Here is a 22,646-nt window from a genome sequence, read left to right as displayed (position 1 = left end):
TTTGGACAGAAACCAAACCTCAGATAGCTCCGCATTTTTGCATACGTGCATGTGCCAAAAGAACGACGTAGGAAGCTCGATCAGAAAAGCACCCGTATGGTTTTCGTAGGTTATGCTGAGGGAAGAAAAGTATATCGATTCCTTGATCCTACTACGGATACGATAACCATTAGCCGGGATGCCAAGTTTTTGGAGGATGTTGCTGGTGCGGAGACAATCAAGGAAAAGGAAGGGGTTTCAACGTACAGCGAAAATAATGTCGATCGTGTAGAGCCTTCGGAAGCAGATGAATCAAGTGTAACCTTGTTGCCTGACGTGCTCAATGAAGATGTTTCCTTCAACAGTGGTGAATCGGACTTTGAGGGATTTCCAGATGATGATTTTTTACGGCAGTCGAAATGTGTTAACAAAGCGGTGCGTCCTCAATGGTTGATCGAAGAAATCAATACAGTGCGCATTCAGGAGGAGATCGAACCACAGTCGTTCCAAGAAGCAATGTCATGTAGTCAGAAGCAACAGTGGTTGAATGCGATGAAGGACGAGCTGTACGCACACAATCAGCTGGAAACATGGGAACTCGTTGAACTTCCAGAAGGACGCAAAGCAGTGGGCAGTCGTTGGATATACAAAATCAAACGGAACGCAGACGGTAAAGTGCTGAAGTATAAGGCTCGTTTAGGTGCACAGGACTTTCGGCAACAACCTAGAATGGACTTCGACGAGGTGTATGCCCCCGTTACAAAGCAAGCTACTTTCAGGACGCTTTTGGCGATCGCACGTCACAAGCAAATGGTTTTAAAGCACATTGACGTTAAAACGGCTTACCTGAACGGTCATCTTGACGAAGAGGTTTACATTAAGCAGCCCACCGGTTTTGTAGTTCCAGGAGAAGAAGCGAAAGTATGCCGTTTGCGTAAAAACATATATGGACTGAAACAGGCCGCTCGTTGCTGGAACCAAAGAATGAACCAAGTGCTAACGCAGATGGGATTCAAGGCGGGTTCGGCTAATCCTTGTTTATTCATAGGCGAACGAAGCAAGAAGAAGGTTTACCACAGAGAACAGACATCCACTCAGGAATAAATTTTTCGCGAATTCTTGGATAAAATTTCAAATTAAAATCACCTAATATGCTAGCGACACCGCCACTATAGTTTCCCAACTAAATGATTTTTTTGATTTGCACACTGACAACCTTTGGCTCTTCTGGCGCTAGTATATATGGACTATATGCGTTATGCTAGCGCCAGAAGCTAGCTGTTGTGAGTTTAGTGTAGAATTTTATGCGCCTTTAGCGACACCATCACTATAGTTTCCCAACTAATTTGACATAAGTTTTATCCAAGTGGGGACCTTTCGCTTGGATGTCTGTACTCTGTGGGTTTACATCGTATTGTACGTGGATGATGTACACACTTAAAAAACTCAGCAAAATTTGCCGAGATTTGGGCAGCCGAGTGTTCGGTGAAAATTTCAGTTTTGCAAATCGACGTTCACGGATCTTTACTAACGTTTGGCATCATAAAAATTTTTCCGAACGCTCGGCTGTTCAAATCTCGGCAAAATTTTGCTGATTTCGGCACTTTTTTTAAGTGTGTAGTAATCGGTTGCGAGGATGAGGCTGAAACGGATAGAGTCCGCGACGAGCTGTGTAAGCATTTCGAGATAACGTCTCTCGGCGAACTTAAATACTTCCTGGGTCATGAAATTGAACGTGTAGATGGGAAATACAGCGTTTCATTGAGAGGATATATTCAGAAGATGTCAGAGAGGTTCGGCTTAGGTCTAGCAAAGTCTGCGCGTACACCTATGGACGAACAGTACGCTCGAGGGGAGACCGACAACGTGCCACTATCTGATAACATCAACTACAGGCGTTTAGTAGGTGCACTTCTGTACGTGGCGGTTAACACTCGCCCGGATATTGCTGATGTGGTTTTAATTTTGAGACGAAAAGTGAATCAACCATTTGAAGCAGACTGGATTGCCGCTAAGAGAGTGGTTAGGTATCTGCGTGGAACGATCAACTGGAAGCTGCATTTCGATGGGTCATCTCTACGCCTATTGGGATATACGGACACCAACTGGGCAGGAGATTACGGTACACGTAAGTCTACATCCGGATACGTGTTCGTTTTGGGAGGTTCAGCGATATCGTAGAGGAGTCGGCAGCAAAGTACAGTAGCTCCACAGACAAACAGACGAGACACTCGCGATAATTCCATCGTCCAATCAAAAACCACTCATTTTTCAAAAAAGCATGTTTCGCTAAATGGCCACACCGCGGCGCGCGACTGTTGCTTTGAGTTTTCAGTATAAAACCATTCAAATGTACAAAACCCTACAGCATAAAACCCTGCAAATGCAAGCTACTCCGCAATATGCATAACAGAGGGTGCTAGTGTGCAAGCAAAATGTGCAGGACGTTGGTTTTTAAAGGATTTACTTCTAAGTGTCATGTCAGTTCGTCAGTGGTAGCTCTTTATTCCACGGAGTCCGAATACATCGCACTCAGTGAGGCAGCGCAGGAAACTCTCTGTTTGAGGCGTTTGTTGGAGGACTTCGGTATACAACAGACCCAGCCAACACTTGCAGGAAGACAATCAGTCGTGCATAGCATTTGTCGGGTCGGAGCGAGTCAATCAGCGCTCCAAACACATTGCAACAAAGGAGATGTTCGTTAAGGATCTCTGTGAGAAGGGTATCATCGTACTCAAATATCTGTGTTCTGAGGAAATGGTCGCAGACGCATTGACAAAACCCTTAGAACACAGAGAACAGATTAACAGGCTCGAAGGAAGTAATCGATTTTTTGTGTGTAAAATCTGTCGGTAGCGCCCTCCAGAAATAGTTTGCCAAACGCATTAAAAAATATTCATGTGCCTTTATCAATATTTCTTTGTGCTGGAGTTACATAGCAGCGATGGCAGCGACATCAAGATTTAGTTTGCCACTTACTGCTCGAGGGGTGCTCTATTGAAGGATTACTCGTAGATTACATAAAAACCTTTTACACACTTTTTGTCAATTACCTGGTAGTCTGTTCTCTGTGCTTAGAATGCATGTCTATTTATATATTTCTGACAACGAATATCAACTTCCCCTTCAATCAGGACTTTTCCTTCCAAAATTCAATACTGAAGTATAATGTGAAGTGCATGCGCATCTTGATCGGACAGGAATTTTTGTGTTTTCGTTCTCTCCCATTCTCCGATCTACGATATAACGTCGCTGCGGAATATTAAGCAAAGGCTTTTAATTTAACTGAAACTGATGTACATGCGCATGTACATGTACATGTTATTGGTTGGAGGGTAATTCCTGTGTTTGAAACTTCTATCATTTTTATTCTTCGATTGACTAATCCTGCAAAAGATTATATTAAACATCCAACGAGTCATAGCGAGGATTTCTTTCTTAATTCGTATACATATAGATTAATTCAAGTAAAAGGAAAGTGTTATATTTTTTTATGTAATGAATTTTATTATTTCACATCTCAGCTCTACATCACATTCTATCCCTACTCTATTCAAAAATGGTATATAAATACATATCATCAAATTTTTTTAGTTTAATTACACGTCTTCGAGGTCTCTCATCAAACTTAGATCGAGGTCTGATTCAAACTTAGAACAGTCTCAAACTTCGAACACTTCAGAATAAAATGCTCGTTTGTATCGCTAATATTATAAAACAAACATAATGTTAATAATGTAAAATGTAAAAATGTAATGTAAAAATAAACATAATGTTTATTGTACACCACCGTGTTCGTTAGAATGTCCTCTATCCGGTGAGGTATGACATTGAACTGTAGGACTCTTTGTAAGAAATCAGGAGGCGTTGGAAAAAAGTGAGAACTCAGATGTTAACTTCGTTCGCATACTCTTAGCGTTTCGTGCAAAAGTAGCTGTTTTTTTCGTTTGCATTATTTTACCAATTTTAGAACATTTACCTTCCCACTGCGCGATTATTAGGTAAGTGCAAGATATATATGTACTAAAGCATAGTTAAAATACAATATTTCATGCATTATTTCAAAGATATTAGATAAATAAAAAGTGTTCGAAGTTTGAATCACGTTTTGAGGTGTGATTCAAACTTCGAACACCCACGAATAATATCCGGTTTTTTCGGGTTTTCCTTCGCGAAAATTAATTGTCTGCATTGATATAGCTGTAGAAAGTAAACTTCCTTTAGATGTGGTTCATGGAGTTCGTAAATATTAGCAATTGACTTCAGAAATAAGGATTGAAACTAATTATTGTGGGAAAAATTTAAATCACACTGTTAGGTGAATTTAAAAGGACAGTGTTTAGAAAAAAGATGTAGGGTAGATGATCCATTAGTTGCCCCACTAAGCACAATATACCTTCATTTTGCTTGCTTATTGAGGTATATGCTTCAATTAATGCTTGTGGGGTATAAATTTATCAAATACAAGGTATTTGTCACAAGGCAAGACAATTGCTTTCGTTGTATGAGAAGCTTTATAAAGAAAAAATGAATTTTCCGATTCAATTATATTGTACCAACAGTTGCGCTAATGTTTCCTTAATTAAGTTTGATGTTCCTTTAATTGTGTTATTCCATATACATTGCTAGGTTGCTAAGTGAAAAAACATCGTAGCAAAACTATAGATGAGCGCCTATAGTTGCGCGCTCCAACTGCGCGTTGGATTTTGGAAAATTGGCATTTTAGCAAATAATGCTTTAATTTTAAATGGTGTAGTCTAACTACCAACACTTCTAAAAACCTGTTTTATATAATGAATGTAATTGTTTTATCTAAAATGCTACGGTGACGAAAATATGCATTAATAATGAATAGTAGCGCAACTATTGGTACTACCACAACTACTGGATCAACTACCCTAATTTCACTTATTTAAGTTGAATGACACTAAAAACATTAATACTTTTCAAAGTAATACAAGTATTCGATGTCTGAGACTGAAATATTCGAGCTTTGAATGCCGACCATGAAAGTGTTCGAAGTTTGAATCAAAACCGAACAGCAGTTTTTTAGTGTTTTTCATTATAAAATAACATTTTATCCTCATTTTTGAAATTTTCCCATGAAAATAAATAAATTGTCATGCTATTGAACCATTCATGGGGGTAGAATAAAGATGTTTTCGAGCATTTTACTTTGAAGAAAGTTTCAGCATGGCTTAAGTGTTCGAAGTTTGAATCAGAACGGTACATTACTATATAATTTTGTATTATTGTTCGTGTTTTCATCTTCGATTGATTCGGCATCTTCCGCAATCCGTTTCTCCACTATTTCCATCTGGTCATTTTCATCGTCACATTTAGGAATCCGCTTAGCATCTTGTACATTACGGGAGTAAAGTACACCTCGTTCACTTCTCACTACCAGTATCGCACCACGCCTTGCTATCACCACAAACTTTTCACTTCCGAAGTTCGGATCTGATTTCATTTTTTTGAATTGTGCTAAAAAAACTTTATCTCCAACTTCAATATCGGACGATTTTGCGTTTCGTTTTTGATCAGCATATTGCTTGCTCTCTAGCTTCGAGTAAGCATCCATTTCCTTAACGTTTTCACGATCAAGGTTCAAGGTAGGCTGAGTCGACCAAATGCAGGGAAACGTCCCTCTAAATTTCCATCTCACTAGGAGTTCAAACGGTGTTACTCCAAGCCTGGAAAGAGGTTTTACCTTATTGTAGATATGGACATATTCTTCTAGAGCAGCTTTCCAATTTGTTTTATCTATTTTTGAAGCAGCCAACGCCTTTTTTATCCCTTCGTTTTGTCTTTCCACCGCTCTGTTTGATTGTGGGGGGCTTAATGGAATAGACTTCCGAATTTTGACTCCTTTCTGTTCCCATGTCGTTATAAATCTCTCACTCTGGAATGGTGGACCGTTGTCGCTCTGGATGATTAAAGGGTATCCCCATATCGCAAATACTTTGTTAAGAGCTTCATTTGTAGCATCGGCGTCCATTCTCTTCATTTCGATGACATGCAAATATCTGGAATAGATATCGACGATAACGAAGAAAATCTCCATGACCAAATTCTTTATCCGTATAAAAATCAATTTGGAGGATCTCCCAAGGGCCTTCAGGAAGTTCTCTGCTACTTAATGGGATTGGAGGATTCTTTCTTGATAAACGCAAACAGGTTTCGCAGCGCTGTACGTATAATTCAGCGGCTTTAGTTTCTGGCCACCAAAAATATTCCCGTAAAATTCTCTTCGTGGAGGCTGCTCCCACGTGCCCTTGGTGAGCAGAGCTAACCGCGCGTTGATGCAGTGCAATAGGAAGAATGACCTTGTTGTTGTTGAATGTCAAGGCACCAAGTACGTGGAGCTCCTTCGCGTGGCATTCATAACGACGCAATTCTTTCTCCCATTCGCCAGTTTCAATTGCTAGTCTTACTTTTCCTAGAACGGAATCATTTTGAGAATGGATTTCGATTTCGTCCCAAGTAATTTCTAGTCTGCCAGCGTCTAGATAATATAGTAAGTGTTTATCGTTTGTATCGTCAAAGGGTTCAGCTGTGTCAGAAAAACAGACCAGCCTGGAGAGAGCATCAGGAACATTATGTTCTCCTGGTACACGCTTGACGTCGAAATGATATGGTTGCAATCTCAAAGCCCATGCTTCGGCTCTAGATACTGCCCTTTTACCAATTCTGTGAAACCCTTCAAAGATAAATTCGTTTGATTCCGCATCAGTTCGAATGGTGAAATGCGGGCTAATTGAGTACATAGAAAAGCGTTCAACTCCCCATACCATCGCAAGTGCCTCTCTTTGTGTTTGTGGATATTTTTGTTTAGATGGCGAAAGCGTTTTGGATGCGCAGCCGATAATTCGTGCTTTCGAATTCTTATCAAACTGAACCAGTACGGCACCCAATCCATGAGAAGAAGCGTCCACGTAAAGCTCTGTACGGTCTTCTCTGTTGAAGTAGCCCAATGTAGTGATTGTTTTCAATGCTTCATTTTTAAGATATTCGAATTCTTCGTCTAATTCTTGATTCCAGTAGAACCGATCGGCTTTGGCCAATTCGCGGAGCAGACGGGTTTTATCTACTCGGTGGTGAATAAATCTTTCTACAAAATTTATTAGTCCCAAGAAACTTTTCACTTCAGCAATACTTTCTGGGACTCTAAAATTTTTGATGGCTTTTATTTTCTGCTCATCGATTTTCCATCCATTGGATGAAACATTGAAACCAAGGAGCGTTAACATCTGTACACCAAATACACACTTATCCTCGTTTATTTTTACATTGTGATTTCTCAGGCATTTCAGAACTTTGGTTAAATTTGTATCATGTTCTTCCTTCGATTTCCCAAACACCAGAATATCGTCCATGTAATTAAGAGTTCCGTCACAATCATCTAGAATAACTGTTTGCATTATTTCCTGAAAGATATCAGGCGCGTTACACAGGCCAAATGGAAGTCGCTGGTAGCGAAATATTCCCTCTCCGGCAAAAAAATTTGCCAAATGGCGACAGCTTTCATTCAACTCGACGTGAAAGAATGCGCTACATAGATCGAGAGTTGAGAAGTACCGTGCTCCATGAAGTTCCATTAAAATGGATTCGAATGTAGGCATCTTAAAAGGAGTTCGATAGATACAGCGATTTGGGCCTCGTGTATCAATCACAAGACGGATGTCGTCTTTTCCTTTTGGAACAACCAACATTGAGGAGCAAAAGGATCTATCCAATTCTTGTGTCACTTTTTCAATAATTCCCATTGTAAGCAATTCATCTAACTTTTTCTTGGTAAGATCTTTGAATGCTGTTGGGATATGCGTGTAAATACAGCGTGATGGTGGCATATTGTTATCGTACCTCAACAAAATCAGTGGAACATTAAACTTAGGAAATTCCACAGATGTCAAGGAAATTTGGTTTTGAGTACAGATCGCAATGCTCAATTCACATCTCCATGATGGATTTAGACACAAATTATTTATAAGAACGCTGTATCTTACCGCCGTATTGAACCCCAATAGGGACCTTGATTCGTTAACAACATAAAATTGTTCAATTGCCACAGGTCTATCGTTTGAAATATATAATTCCGCTGAGAAGACTGCAATTACTTTAATTTCATTGTCAGACGCATATGCCTTTAGTCGCTTATCTGCTGAGTAATTTAACGAGTGTAACTTATTTTTATCATCAAGATTAGCCAGTATATTTTCAAAGGATAATTTTGTGATTGTATTTACTTGCGCGCCGGAGTCAATAAATAGTTTGCCCTTAGTGTTAGCTATCCAAGCTTCAATGTATGCGTCTTTTTCTGTTAAGGTGCTAATCTTCGCATTTTTCCTCAAATCCGCTTTTTCAGAGCACTGAGGATTGTTATTTATTACAATGACATTTTTATCAACCGAAGTTGACAACCTTACCTGCAATTATCATAGCTATTAGAAGATGATTTCATTATTATTATTTGTATGGTTTCTGTGATTTTTATGGTCACAGCATTCATTTATTCATAGGTTTATATGTAATTCAAAGAAAATATTTCTTTCCTCCTTTTTTTTTAAAAAAAAAAAGTGCCTTGTATTAAAAACTCATTTATTATCATATTTCTTAATCTATTTATTTTATTTATTACAGATCCATAAAAATCAAAGAAACGCATTTTTAATTTAAATTATTACTGTCTTCATGTACCTCAGAACGTGTTTCTTCGTCTTTTGAACCTTCGATGGCAGCAAGTTTTCTCTCTGGCATCTCTTCATTGAATTCTCCGCGACGCTTCAGTTGACCCGGCGGTGGCTGTGAGCATGCACGTTCAATATGGCCCATTTTCCCGCACCGGTGGCTGGCTTTTTGAACTGCATGACATTGCTGCGCAATATGAAAGACGCTTCCGCATCTCCAACAGTTTGTAGCCGATCCATATCCTTGATTTGAAAAAGTTCGTCGCCCTCTTTTGCTCGAATGCCTCGTTGTCTATCAAAACGATTGTTCCCTCGGTTGTTGAAGGAGCGGTTGTTACTATAGTTCCGATTGGGTACCTCATAAGGTTTCCACTCAACAGCGGCAACAGTGACATTACTATTGCCATGATTCCGCTTGTATTCATCGTCATTAAACTTTTCCCGCTCTCTATCACGAACCGAGTCGATAAGTTCCTTAAATGTACCCTGATTAATCCAGTTTCTGTAGGCCAGTACTCGAACACGGTCGTCTGATGCCTCTTTTGTAAATACTCTCACCATGGCTTCCATTGCTTCATCTTCGTTATAGTTGCACATCTTTGCTGCATTTCCCACACGCCTTACAAATTGCATACTGCTTTCTGCTGGTTCTTGCGTCATGTTCATTAGCTTGCCTCTCTGGGCCAGAATATATGTTCGGGAGCTGAAATATCCGTCCAGCCGCTGCATCGCATTTGAAAGTTGAGCTGTTAGCTCGTCTGACATACCCGGCGAAGAAACTGTTGTATTAAAGATTTCTCTCAGTTTCATGCCCGCTTTAATTTTAAATAAACCAAACAATGTATGCTCATCTCGACTGTTGACGAGCTGGATAGAAGCGTAGAAAATCTCCTTCCATTGTTCAAATGCACGCTTGTCGATTTCGGACTCACCGTCACTAGGGACACATTCTGGAATATTAAGAGTGTCAAGAGTCCAGCTGCTCATTGTAGATAACAGTAACGACTCGTGTCCGGTTTCTTCGAAATCTCGACGCATAGTACCTGAGCATGGAGACTCGGTTTCAGCTTCAGGAAACACCTCCGCTAAAAGTGCTGCAACTTGTTCTCGAAGAGAATTGTTGCTCTCCAATGCTGCCTTCAGCATCTTTTTCAACATTTTCCTGGATGATTTCCTGCAAACACAAGAATAAAAAATTCTCTTGTCATTCCACATAATAATGACCTCATGTTGATTCGATTATCAATATCGTTATTATATTAATTTGCAAACGAACTGCTATTATCAGCACTCATTCAGTTTTGCCATTCAAACTTTCCGGTTTCCTGTTCTGAAACCGTCACATTTATTCAAGCATTCGTCTATTTCCACCGAAGCTTGTAAAAAAACATTTAATTTTTTTGTACAAAGGTTTCGTCTTTTGCAACACCGAAACCGCATCAATAAATATTTTGAGGATCCGCCTACTTCCCTCGGTAACCTCTCTTCTTTAAGCATAAGCCTCGTCTATCGCTACCGAAGCTTTCCACATTTGCACAACATTTTTCATTATTCGGCGTCCGTCCATTTCCACCGGACCCGAAACGTAAAATAAATACTTACTGCCTGGGAGGCTGAACTGCACCATTGTCGCTGACCGAGTGATCCTGCATCTGCTCGCCAATGGACGGTGACGCTACTGGCTGTCCGTTTGATGCCACGCGCAGCTGACCGTCCGCAGTCATTTGCGTTTGCATTTGCTGAGCAAACTGCGACTGCAAGGAATGCGGCACCAGATCCGGCTCGCTCACGGCGCGCACCGGCACCGGCTGCGCATTCACAGCGCCCGAAGATGGGCTGCCGCCGATCGACGGCTGCAGCTGGTCCTCCTGCTGCCATCCTGCTGCTAGTTCCATTTCCTGTTCCATCCTTTTTTTTTGATCCGTCGCTGTCAAAAGTATCCGCAAGAATGAGCTCTCTGCATGAATGCATGTCTATTTATATATTTCTGACAACGAATATCTACTTCCCCTTCAATCAGGACTTTTCCTTCCAAAATTCAATACTGAAGTATAATGTGAAGCGCATGCGCATCTTGATTGGACAGGAATTTGTGTGTTTTCGTTCTCTCGCATTCTCCGATCTACGATATAACGTCGCTGCGGAATATTAAGCAAAGGCTTTTAATTTAACTGAAACTGATGTACATGCGCATGTACATGTACATGTACATGTTATTGGTTGGAGGGTAATTCCTGTGTTTGAAACTTCTATCATTTTTATTCTTCGATTGACTAATCCTGCAAAAGATTATATTAAACATCCAACGAGTCATAGCGAGGATTTCTTTCTTAATTCGTATACATATAGATTAATTCAAGTAAAAGGAAAGTGTTATTTTTTTTATGTAATGAATTTTATTATTTCACATCTCAGATCTACAATCACTACTTGTAATCGACAAACACTTTGTCGCGATCCATACAGATTATGACAAACCTCATGTCAGACCACGTTCATTGCATGATTGCTTTGAGAAATATAACAGGTACAGACGGTTGGTTGTGTGCGTCGTATGAATCACAATACAAACAACATGTGTGACCTTTTTTCTCGCAGCTAGGTAAGATGTAACACTGTGATCGACTGCTGAGACTGTTTAGAGAACAAAATCTTGTGATTAACGCTAAAGATTCACTGTTTGCCATGAGCTGTACGGATCGTGATCTGTGCGTGTGGCGATAACTCACAGATTTTATCAAAATCACCGTTCTTCCTTCCCTGGTTCTACGTAACGGTCCATTTCTGCGTGTACCGCATCGGCGAACCAACTACAGCACCTTTAGCACAATCACCGGTCTGCAACGCCATTTCAATCGCTTTATACATAGCTTCGACTTAAACGTCAGCCGCGAGGTACTGAAAACTTGTTTTCTGGCACTACTTAGCACGTAGATTCTAGGTTGAGTGTAACAGTAGGGCCAGAAAGCCTGTTGATATTTTTATACAAATAAACAACAAATGATGACAACAATGTAGCCAATAACTTTTAGTGAGAATGTTTATTTATTTATTTACTATTTGATGGGGCTTTCAACCGTTGGTTGGTTCGCCCCAAAAGTGAGAAAGTACCGTCTATTTCCTAAGTACGTCCCTGGTTTTAGTTGGACCGGGCCATCTCGTCTTCACGTAAATATGTGCGTCTTACTAAAATGAGTGTGAGGTACATCGTATACAACACATCTCACTGATGGTTAAACGGGAGCTTAGCTCAGTGGACGTAGGCAAATCATCGCTCTCGGTGCCATCGATAAACTCGGCACTTGCTCAGATATTCGCCCTACCTCACAACGGTTCCTGAGTGTTTGTCTTTAACCTTCCGTTACTCGCGCTGTTGTATTTTGTACAACAATTGTAGATTTTTGGATGCCATTTTGTTAAGTAACAGTTTTAGTAACAGATCGATGTCAAACCAAAATGTATTCTTCAATAAACTTATTATGAACAAAATTACATAATTATTCAATCCATTTATGCTTTAAATTGTTCAGCAAAATAGATGAGCATAAACCGAAATCGCAGAAACGATACAAGCGGCGTGTGATGGATACCTGTAAATGGCTCCTGTATGCAGCGAAGTTGTATACTGCTGTATAGCTGATGATCACTCCGCAGGTGTGCAAAAGTTCATAATTTCGTGACTTCACGGTGCTAGTGTATGGGCTAGTTTTCTGAATGAGTTCTGTCTACGGAATCTGTTTATTCGTAAGATCCTGCTTTCAGAAAATGTTTTAATGGACCCAAAATGCTAGGCTGATGAACGGAAATTTCGAATTTTCACACTATGTGTCATTACTGTGCAAAAAACTTTCTAAACATCCTGCCCAAATGAATCAAAACACCACATTAGCCTTTCTTTCTAACTACATCTGACCTACTTTCTGCCAACAGCAGAAATGAAATCATACTTTATATGATGAGATGTTTTATGTGAAAAACATCTTAGAAAACATGATGACTGCTAGAAAAAAATTAATCAATAGCAATAGAATGCAACAACTTGTATACGGCCGCAATTGTAAAATGTACAATTGACAGCGCATTTAAGCGCCGCCTGGTGACAAACTTATAAAATTGTATCCCCAAAACGAAAGGTCTTGACCTACTGATTAACTTTGCTGTAGACAGTAACTTTCTATATAGCCAGGATTCCGAGATAGTGTTGTACAAAATACAACGCGCGAGTATCAAAAGTTGGCGCGAGTAACGGAAGGTTACATCCGGCATCTACTTAGTTCGTCGTTAGTCGTCGTAGCACCCGTGAATTGTTGGTCAGTGGATACAGCCCATGCTGTAAGCTTCATCGATCCTTCTGTTCCTGAAATTCAACCGTCGACCAGTGCCGACTATTGCAAATACATATTGTTGTTGCAGTTGAAAACCGTAATAATCGATGTGCGACATTCGGTTTTATTCTTGTTCTGTGTGTCGCAACTACGTCGCACGTGATGCGCTGTGTTCGCACATTGATGCGCTATACAGCGCACCACCTGCGACGTTGTTGCGACACACAGAACAACAATAAAACCGAATGTCGCACGTCGATTATTACGGTTTTCAACTGCAACAACAATACATTCGCCAAGTGAACGTCATCGAGTGGAGCCGTGCTTCGTCATCTGCTGGACGGAAATTAGTACTGTTCACACATCCAAAGAATTTCCACCGCTTCTGTAAGTTGAAACCTGGACTCATAAAGGTAGTCACCAGGCCTCGGTCTGATCTGGTTTTTGTCAGTTATCAATTTCACTGTCACTTTTGAGTTGTTCTACGCTGTGAGATTCCACTTTGTGATATTTTTCCTGGACAGTCATCCGTGAGTGAATCGGGTTTAACCTCCTCATTCAAGGTAGGTTGCAGGTTTGGCAAAGAGAGGTGTTAGGTAATACCGTTTGAAACTCCTGGTGCTTCCTTTACCGAATATTCCCGCTGACTAATTACAGGCTAATAGTTACGTTCACGTTATGTTTACGCTATGTTTATGCTATATTTGGGTTACGTTTATTACCTAGAGGCTAATGGCGGGCTAAACCGTCAACTCCAGTCAAGTGTATTCAGACTATTAATACGAACCTCTCCTGGCGACAGATGAAAACCATGGCAGATGACCGTCGATAGTTGGGAAACCAGACTATTGGGTTCTGGTAAACTAGCGGATATGACCATATAACATAAGTAGTTAAGCCATCAGCAAGCACCTTTTCCTCGTTGAAAAAAATTCCTGGTCTTTTCCTGGTTAAACCACCCTGTAAATCCATATAAATAGTCCATATAGGTCTATAGTAAATAACCAAAATTCAGTCACTATCGAGTCGAATGAAACGGTTGTATTAGACATCTCGGGTAATTTCTCTTGGTTGAGGGATTTGCTCAATCAGTTATTCGTGTTGTAGGTTACGACACGAATTGTAAGTGGACAGCATTCGAAAGGGACTCAGCGTTGTACAAATAAAACACGTCCGAACGCGTGACCTTCTCTTACACTAACTGAATTTTATTTTCCTTCGGTTGGCAAAAATTAGTAAGTACACTGTAATAAATTTTGGATAAGAAATAAACAAAGGGTTGCACATGTGTGAAGGTCGACTTCTATAATGCAAAAACAAACCAGACGAACAAGGCAATATTCAAAATATTCAACATTATGTTCAAAAAGATAGGACCTACTTTTCGAAGATTAACAGAAATATTTTTTTGTAATAAAATACAACAATGGAAACTTTTTCAAAACTGTTTTTATTCATTTCAATCAAAACAATTAGAAAATATTACATAGTTTAGTATTAATTTTTAATGATGAAATTGTTTGAAATAATCGTATGCCAACGGTTAGAAGTATATTCCGGCAAATGATTTTTTTGTGTAAGTGTAATTTATATACACATTTAAATATTTCGACCTTATAGGTTGAGACAACATACATAAAAGTTGAATCTACGTCTCTTAAAGCACACAAACCCTTAGTGATTTGTAACCAAAAGTCGGAAAATGAAAATCAAGGATAAATAACGAGATATCTCAATAGTTAGAAAATATCATAAAATGTGAGAACGAAACTGAAAATACCTACAGCGTTATTACCTATTAAAATGTGAGTTTTAGCGTTTTAAATGGATTTAGTTTTAAGGTTTCAACTTATTATGTTCTGTTGCATTAACCTACAAATAGCTAAGTTTGGGGCATGAATTTTATAATCAGCTCTTAGAAACAGGTAGTGACTTGCTACACCTATACCAAACTCACTTATTAACCTGGTTCACCCTGTTAGCACGGTCTATAATCAAACTACTGTTAAAGCGATAATGAACTAATTCAGTATTCATCGGAATTAACACGGAAACCAATAAATCATAAGATTTATGAGTTGATTTGTCAAACTTCGGATTTCGCTAATTAATTTTGAGTTAGAGATAGCACGAACCCAGGTTAATAAAAGAATTCGCCATTAGTTCCTACCTAATAGTTCTTTCTTCTTTATAAATAAACAATAAAAATGTATAACTGGCTATTTCGCAATGCTTGTTTAACAAAGTAGGATTTATCGAATGGTGATATTTTCAATCAATTCTCGAGTTTTCTACTACAGTACTTGTGTGCTAATTGTACGAAAACGTTGATGCAGTTGACGATTGTGTTTCCTACTTAAAAGAAATTGCCAGTTTCAATTCAAGAACATCTATTCTTTTGATAATCACGCACGCACTGCATCCATTGATTTTAATACATCTGCGAACGCCAATAAACTTTAATGCATGGCAGTGCTAGATTGAAACCCAGGTGCAGTTTGATGCATACGTAATTGCTTAAAAGTTGCACTGTCGTGCAATCGGTAAACGAAAAATTAAAATACAGTTCAATTAACGGACGTACAGTTAGGGTACAAGTGCTTTATGCATATACGTATACAATAAATTAATCGGTCGTACGCTTTTTGGGAAAATCATTACTATATAGACAACCAACGGTTACGATAATATAATGAGTTGTACACGCGATTTGTACCGCATTATCTGTCCAAAAACTGTAGAAGTCAATGTATTCATTACAAAAAAAAATTTGCTGTAAAATTATGCGACTCCCGAGCGAAATTTATTCTTGTGCTTTATACAATTTTTTGTGATTCATCAGAATATATTCAATGTTGACTGTAACCAGTATAGTCGAATTCGATTTTTTGTTCATTTTATTAGCATTGATTATAAATAGACTAAACATTGTATTTATTTTATTACTGTTTTACTTTGTTCACAAATTACTAATTTTAATTTTTAATAACTGATTATCTGAAAATAATTTGTCGTATTCTTCTCTAAAGTAAATCAATCAAAAGGTAACGATAACATAATTTACAGTTTTTCAGGGAATGCCTGGGATAAAATTATGACACAATTTTACATTATATTTCTTGATTTTATGAATCGGGGTTTAGAAAAATATAGTGATACTTATGTGCTTTATGCTTGTCACTTATTTGTTTGACGATTCTCAATCCAGTTTTTTATTTCATATATGAAATGTTAATAGGTACTAGAGTACCATTCGCTGATATCACTCAAGAAATCAAACAAAATTGGTAATGAAAATGTATTCTAGCTACAGCTACAAAACGAATAACGTACATGGGTACATATAAAACATGTATTTTCTTAATATTATTTGAGGTATATTAAAGTTTCTCTTTTGATGCTATTGTTAACTGTGGTGAATAAAACTATGAGGTTTGGTTGTTTGTATATAAAACAAGTGCTCGAACCGTAACGACATGCAAAGTTTTTTAAAGTTCAGATTAGTAATCTAATTGAACGAAAGTCTCAAATCTTACCATATAGGTAATATCATCTACATAAATCAAGTGGTACAGGTTGCTTTAGTTTATTGCGGATTGATAGTTATTATTAGATATAAAAAGCTTGATATTAACACATGCGGCAATTGTGGGTTCAGCACGATGCATTACTACATTTACTGTTAGAACTAGTTAATTGCCGTTAGTAGTCAAATATCCATCAATTTGAAATGACGAAAAATGTATTATATATCTTCTAGTAAGTAATAAAAACATGTATACATAGTCATGTCCAAGGAGGTAATACAATGGCGTTTCTATTCTATCACGATAAAAGAAATCGAACGATTTCTTTATAATGTAATACCGCCAAAGCTATCAAAATATAAAGAAAATGAGAGCTCTTCTAATACTGAATTCACTTAGATTCAAGTTTATTACATGGATTTATTTTCTATCGCGATACAATGAAAACGATATTATATAATTCGTGTTAAACTGAACAAAACTAAATAGTTCGCGCGTCGAGATACTTCAATGAAATATAGTATGATACAAACATCAAGGCACTTTTGTGAAGCGAAAGTAATTTTTGCTATGTCGTACGTTCTTGCACTGCTTTCCTGGCTATTGCATTGTTGTGGTAAATTTAGTCATGTGTGATTGTGTATATGAAGATGGCTATTGCAGTATTATGGAACCCGTTTGTTGTGCTATGTTTCAACTATTGTACTTTATGGAGGATGAATTGGATGCTTGGAATTACTTTAATTATACCCATTGAATAAAATCATTTCCGGGAAATGAATACGAAATTACCATTAAAACTATAAGTAGCTTGTAACGCTCTACCGCATACATACGTACAACCTACAAAAATCTGACCGATTTTTGTTTATGAGCAACTTAAACATATACCAAAGCTAGGCAACAAAGTCCAATGGTCGGTTAAATCCGCCTTTTCGATTCATGTACTGTCTATATTTTCGCTTTAGAATTACGTGAACCTCACCTACGTTGTTACCTTCCACTTTCTTACCTTTAGTTGTGTCAAAACCGCAGAACCCCATTGTTTTTAGCATTTCCTGTTCATCGGGCGTTTTACCTTCTAGGTCTGCCTCCGTTATTGTCGGTTTGGCATGAAATCTTCTAGACGACGATGACTGAGGAGATTTATCACGCCCTCTATCATATGATCTCGATCTGAAAATTAACAAATCATTTATTCTTTATTAAATAATTAACTAGCTAGACGCCCGATCTTGCTCGTGACTCAAAATTAGGCTGAAGTTATGTGCTGAATGATATACCATCAAGCTCTGCAGCTCGACCAGCTTCGACAGGTCGGATTAAATATTATATTGTCTATACCTATAAAAATGGATTTCTGTCTGTCTGTCCCTATTGTACTATCCGTACTCTACCCTAGCCATACACATCATCATGTAAACAAATATTATGCAACAGGTCAAAACAAAACAAACAACTCCGACCGTATTGAGACACACGGCGAGCACCGAACGCAAGCACCAGCGCCATGCATACACTTCACAAGTGCACGCATTCTGCTGAGCTGTCTCTCCGACCCGTCGGTGGCCGACTCGGTGTTCAGTAACGATTCAAATTACAATTCCAGAACCAAATGTATCGAACAAAGAATCTTTCTGTCCCAGCAGTCTATCTCTTTTTAGCTTTAGGAATGCATTTAGAATAGGGAAAATATCGATATGCATTACCGATATTTTCCACCAAAATTCAACTATAAAAGCAAACCCTTCGAATAATAAAGCAAGCATAAAAATGGATTTCTGTCTGCACTACGTTCCTTATAGAATCGAAAACTACTGAACCGATCGGAGTGAAAATTTGCATGTAGGGGTTTTTGGTTCCAGGGAAGGTTTTGTGATGGTTAGAGATCCCTCCCCCCACTAAGAGGGGGGCTCCCATACAAATCTATACCTATAAAAATGGATTTCTGTCTGTCTGACCGAATGTTCTTTATAGAATCGAAAACTATTGAAACGATCGGCCTGAAAATTTGCATATAGGGGTTGGGGCCAGGGAAGGTTCTTATGATGGTTAAAGACCCCTTGCCCACTAAGAGGGGGGCTCCCATACAAATGAAACACAAATTTCTCAAGAACTAATCAAACAAATGGAACCAAATTTGACACGTGGGTGTTTTTGGAGACAAAAATTTTTTCTATGATGAACTGGGACCCCTCCTCACTTTAGGAGGGGGGGCTCCTATACAAATGAAATACAAATTTCCTCATAACTCGAGAGCTAATCAAGGAAATGAAACCAAATTTGGCATGTGAAAGTTTTCGAGGGCAAGAATATTTTCTATGGTGAATTAGGACCCCTCCCAACTTTAAGAGGGGGGGCTCCTGTACCAAAGAAACACAATTTTTCTCATAACTCGAGAAGTAATCAAGTAAATGGAACCAAATTTGGCATGTGGGTGTTTTTGGTGACAAAATTTTTTTCTATGATGAATTGGGACCCCTACCCACTTTAGGAGGGGGGGCTCCTATACAAATGAAATTCAAATTTCCTCATAACTCGAGAACTAATCAAGCAAATAGAACCAAATTTGGCATGTGGAGGTTTCTGGAGGCAAAAATATTTTCTATGGTGAATTAGGGCCCCTCCCAACTTTAAGAGGGGGTGCTTCTACACAAATGAATTACAAATTTCCTCATAATTCGAGAACGAATCAAGCAAATGGAACCATATTTGGCATGTGGGTGTTTTTGGAGGCAACCATTTTTTCTATGATGAATTAGGACCCCTTACCTTTTTAAGAGGGGAGGCTCTCATACAAACGAAATACAAATTTCCTCATAACTCTAGAACTAATCAAGCAAATGGAACCAAATTTGACATGTAAGTGGTTTTGGACGCAAGATTTTTTTCTATGGTGAATTGAGACCCCTCTCTTCTTTAGAAAGCGAGTTATGACCCATCTCCCCGTTAAGAGGGTGGGCTTTCATACAAATGAAATGTAACTTTCCTCTTATTTCGAGAACTAATCAATCAAATGGAACCAAATTTGGCATGTGGGAGTTTTAGATGGCAGAAATTTTTTCTATGGTGAATTACGACCCCTTCCCCTTTTAAGAGGGGAGCTCCCATACAAATGAAATTCAAATTTCCTTATAACTTGAGAACTAATCAAGCAAATGGAACCAAATTTGGCAGGTGGGAGATTTTGGAGTCTTGAATTTATTTTACGATAGTTAGAGACCTCTCACCCCTGTGGTAGGGGGATATGGACTCTCATACAAATAAAACAGAAATTTTTGCGAAGCTCAAAAACTAATCGAACTCGAGAAATTCGAGACTCTTCCATAAAACATTAGTCAATACAAGACCACAAAAACTATCTATAGTAACACTAGATCATTCAGGACGAGACGGTCGCGAGTGTTGCCGGTGACCCGCCGTCGGAAGCGCCGCCCACTGGAGGGCTTGCAAAACTCGAGATTGTGACAAAGATCATCCGAGATTCATGATTTATGTACAACACAGGTTAATTTGTAGCAATACGAAGTTTGTCGGGTCAGCTAGTATTATATATATGGGTCATTCCACGTCAAGTGACCGAGAAAAAGTACAAACTTGTAATCGACCAAATTTTGTCAGATTGTTCGTTTCAGGTTAGCAAGAAAAAATACTAAGTTTGGTGCCAATTGGATGTTCCATCGATTAATCCCAAGTAACAATGGTAGCTGAATTGCAAGAGCAATGGCTGTTTACGGGTTGGTTTAAGGCGATCAAAGCTGCATAAAGTAAGCGCTCAAATGGTGTTTAAATAAGCGATGTGTAAGCTACTTTAAGTTTTTCAAACCAGTTCTCTGATAAAAAAGCTTAAAAGCGGATTTTTTTGCTAGACAATCTGCTTCTTTACAAACTTCTACCAAGTTTTAATTCGGCTCGCATCACACATACTGTCAGATCATAGAATTTCGCAATTCGACTGACAGCAAAAGTTTGTCAGTTATCGGCATTATCGACTGCTTCACGCTAGACGGGCTAGGCTTCAGGTGTAAAGATATTCTCACTGTCTGTTCTGCAGATGGAAATGGGGTGGATCATACGGTGAGTGCTTAAGGATCAAAAGATGGCGGGTTCAATTCCCGGAAAACAGACATGCATTTTTAATTAGCTAGCTTACTTGTACGAATTAAAGTCACACGAAACTAAAAATATCGCGTTCACGGCGAAATAAAAATGACGCGTTCCATTTTTTTAAATTTAAAAATAGATTTTTTTTGGCTGCATAAAGGTTGATGAAGCGTTGATTAAGCGACTGGAAAAGTAGATTGCAAAACTATTTCTCGTTCTAAAAATAGAATTGACAGCATTGCGCAAATTGGCTATTTAAAAGTGCAAAAAAGTTTCTATTAAGCTTCACTGCAGCTTCTAAAGCAGCTATTAATTAGCCTGAAGCTTGATAAAATCACCAGATTTAGATGTTAAGAGCTGAAAAAAGGTTTTCATTTCTAAACCTAAACCATAGATCAGCCAAATGTTGAATAAAATCAGCTATAAAAGCGTTTGATCAGACTGAAATTGTTACTTGGGATGGGAGTACCTTTATTTTTAACCTTTACGTCCCCGACATCAAAAATGAAGGTACTTTCAGTTACACTTTTGGCTCTATCTCCACTGATTTTCAATTGATTTTTATGCAACTAGTCTTAAAAGAACCACATAAGATTGGCCTTTAATGAAAAAATACGCTGGTTAACTATGGTTCCATTTTCCCGGAGTAACAGATGAAATAAAATTAGAAATCTGCTTAACTGACTGCGGAAAAGTTATCCATTTCATTTGTGGTCACTAATAAGGAATTTTACAATATCCTATAGAGCGCTGGTATACGGCTCACACTCCGGAACATCCGTTGTCGGTTCTACCGGAACTCAAAAGTGGTTTTTTAACATTCTCTTCGAAAATATGGCAAATGGGGTATCAAATGACAGGATTTTTCAACACGAGCTCTTTAGTGCATATTTGGATGTATTTTGAGTCAATTTGGACATTCCGGAACATCCGGCATCGGTTTTACCGGGCCTCAAAAGTGGCCATTTGGAATTCTGTTCGAAAACATAGCAAATGGAGTATCAAATCAGAGAATTTTTCAACACGAGCTCTTTAGTGCATATTTGGATGTATTTTGAGTCGATCTGGACATTCCGGAGCATCCGGCATCGGTTCTACCGGTCCTCAAATGTGGCCATTTGGAATTCTCTACAAAAACATGGCAAATGGGGTATCAAATCACAGGATTTTTTAACACGAGCTCTTTAGTGTATATTTGGATGCATTTTGAGTCGATCTGGACATTCCGGAACATCCGGAATCGGTTTTACCGGAACTCAAAAGTGGTCATTTGGAGTTCTCTTCGAAAATATGGCAAATGGGGTATCAAATCTCAGGATTTTTCAACACGAGATCTTTAGTGCATAGTGCATCTTTAGTGCCATTTTAAACTTAAATTCCCATAATTAGCGTTAACAATTACACGAAAAACTAAAAAGTTGGCAATACTGTTAAGAAAAAACTTTATTGACGTAGGACTACGTCTTACGGCAAGTTTCGAGATAGGGTGTCATTTAAAAAAATCGAAAAATGCGAGCGTCATGAAAAATGAAAGGTTTTAAGCGCTAATAGCTCAGCGATTTTCCTGTCGATTTTCAATATTCTTACACAAATCGATCGGAAAATCTTCTAAGAATTGACCCAAATGAAGAAAAGTATGGATTCTTGACGTTGAACTATTGAAAAATTGAAAATAATGAACCTATGTTTTACCAGAATTCTCGCTTCGTGATTGGTTGGAAGATTCTTTGCGATGATCTAAACCTATACCAATTTGTTATCTGTGCTTGGGAAGTAAGCCAAAACAAGTGACCAAGTTTCCTCATTTCAACAAGATTTCTTAACACCGCGGTTAAACCTAGACCATTTTGATGTCCTTGCTTGGGAAGTACGCCAGAAAGAGTGACAAGCCCCCTCGCGCCAACAGATTTCTTACGAACGCGATTAAACCTAGTCCAATTTGATGTCTGTGTTAGGGAAGTGTGCCAGAAAAAATGACACAAGTTCGTTGTCCCAACAGATCGCAAATTCTTTACTGCGAGACG

The 22,646-nt window shown here is 38.6% G+C and overlaps 2 protein-coding genes across 2 annotated transcripts in view; both read right to left on the bottom strand.

Moving 5' to 3' along the window:
• Positions 1-5,197: 5,197 nt before the first annotated feature.
• Positions 5,198-7,829, bottom strand: LOC128740176 (uncharacterized protein K02A2.6-like). The gene is made up of 2 exons (XM_053835703.1): positions 6,253-7,829; positions 5,198-6,005 (listed from the first exon to the last, which is right to left on the bottom strand). Exons 1-2 carry the CDS (start codon positions 7,827-7,829, stop codon positions 5,198-5,200), a joined length of 2,385 nt encoding a protein of 794 aa, XP_053691678.1.
• A 6,662-nt stretch (positions 7,830-14,491) lies between these two features.
• LOC128741415 (U4/U6.U5 small nuclear ribonucleoprotein 27 kDa protein) overlaps positions 14,492-22,646 on the bottom strand; it is a 58,008-nt gene continuing 49,853 nt past the window's right edge. Inside the window, exon 4 of the mRNA XM_053837216.1 lies at positions 14,492-17,694. Coding sequence (XP_053693191.1) covers positions 17,415-17,694 — 280 coding nt within the window. The 3' untranslated portion in view covers positions 14,492-17,414. The remainder of the gene's footprint in view (positions 17,695-22,646) is intronic.

This window comes from Sabethes cyaneus, chromosome 3, assembly GCF_943734655.1.
Source record: "Sabethes cyaneus chromosome 3, idSabCyanKW18_F2, whole genome shotgun sequence".
NCBI classification, from domain to species: Eukaryota; Metazoa; Arthropoda; class Insecta; order Diptera; family Culicidae; genus Sabethes; species Sabethes cyaneus.
Note: the sequence above shows the minus strand (reverse complement) of the source record. Positions and strands in the feature narration are given on the sequence as shown.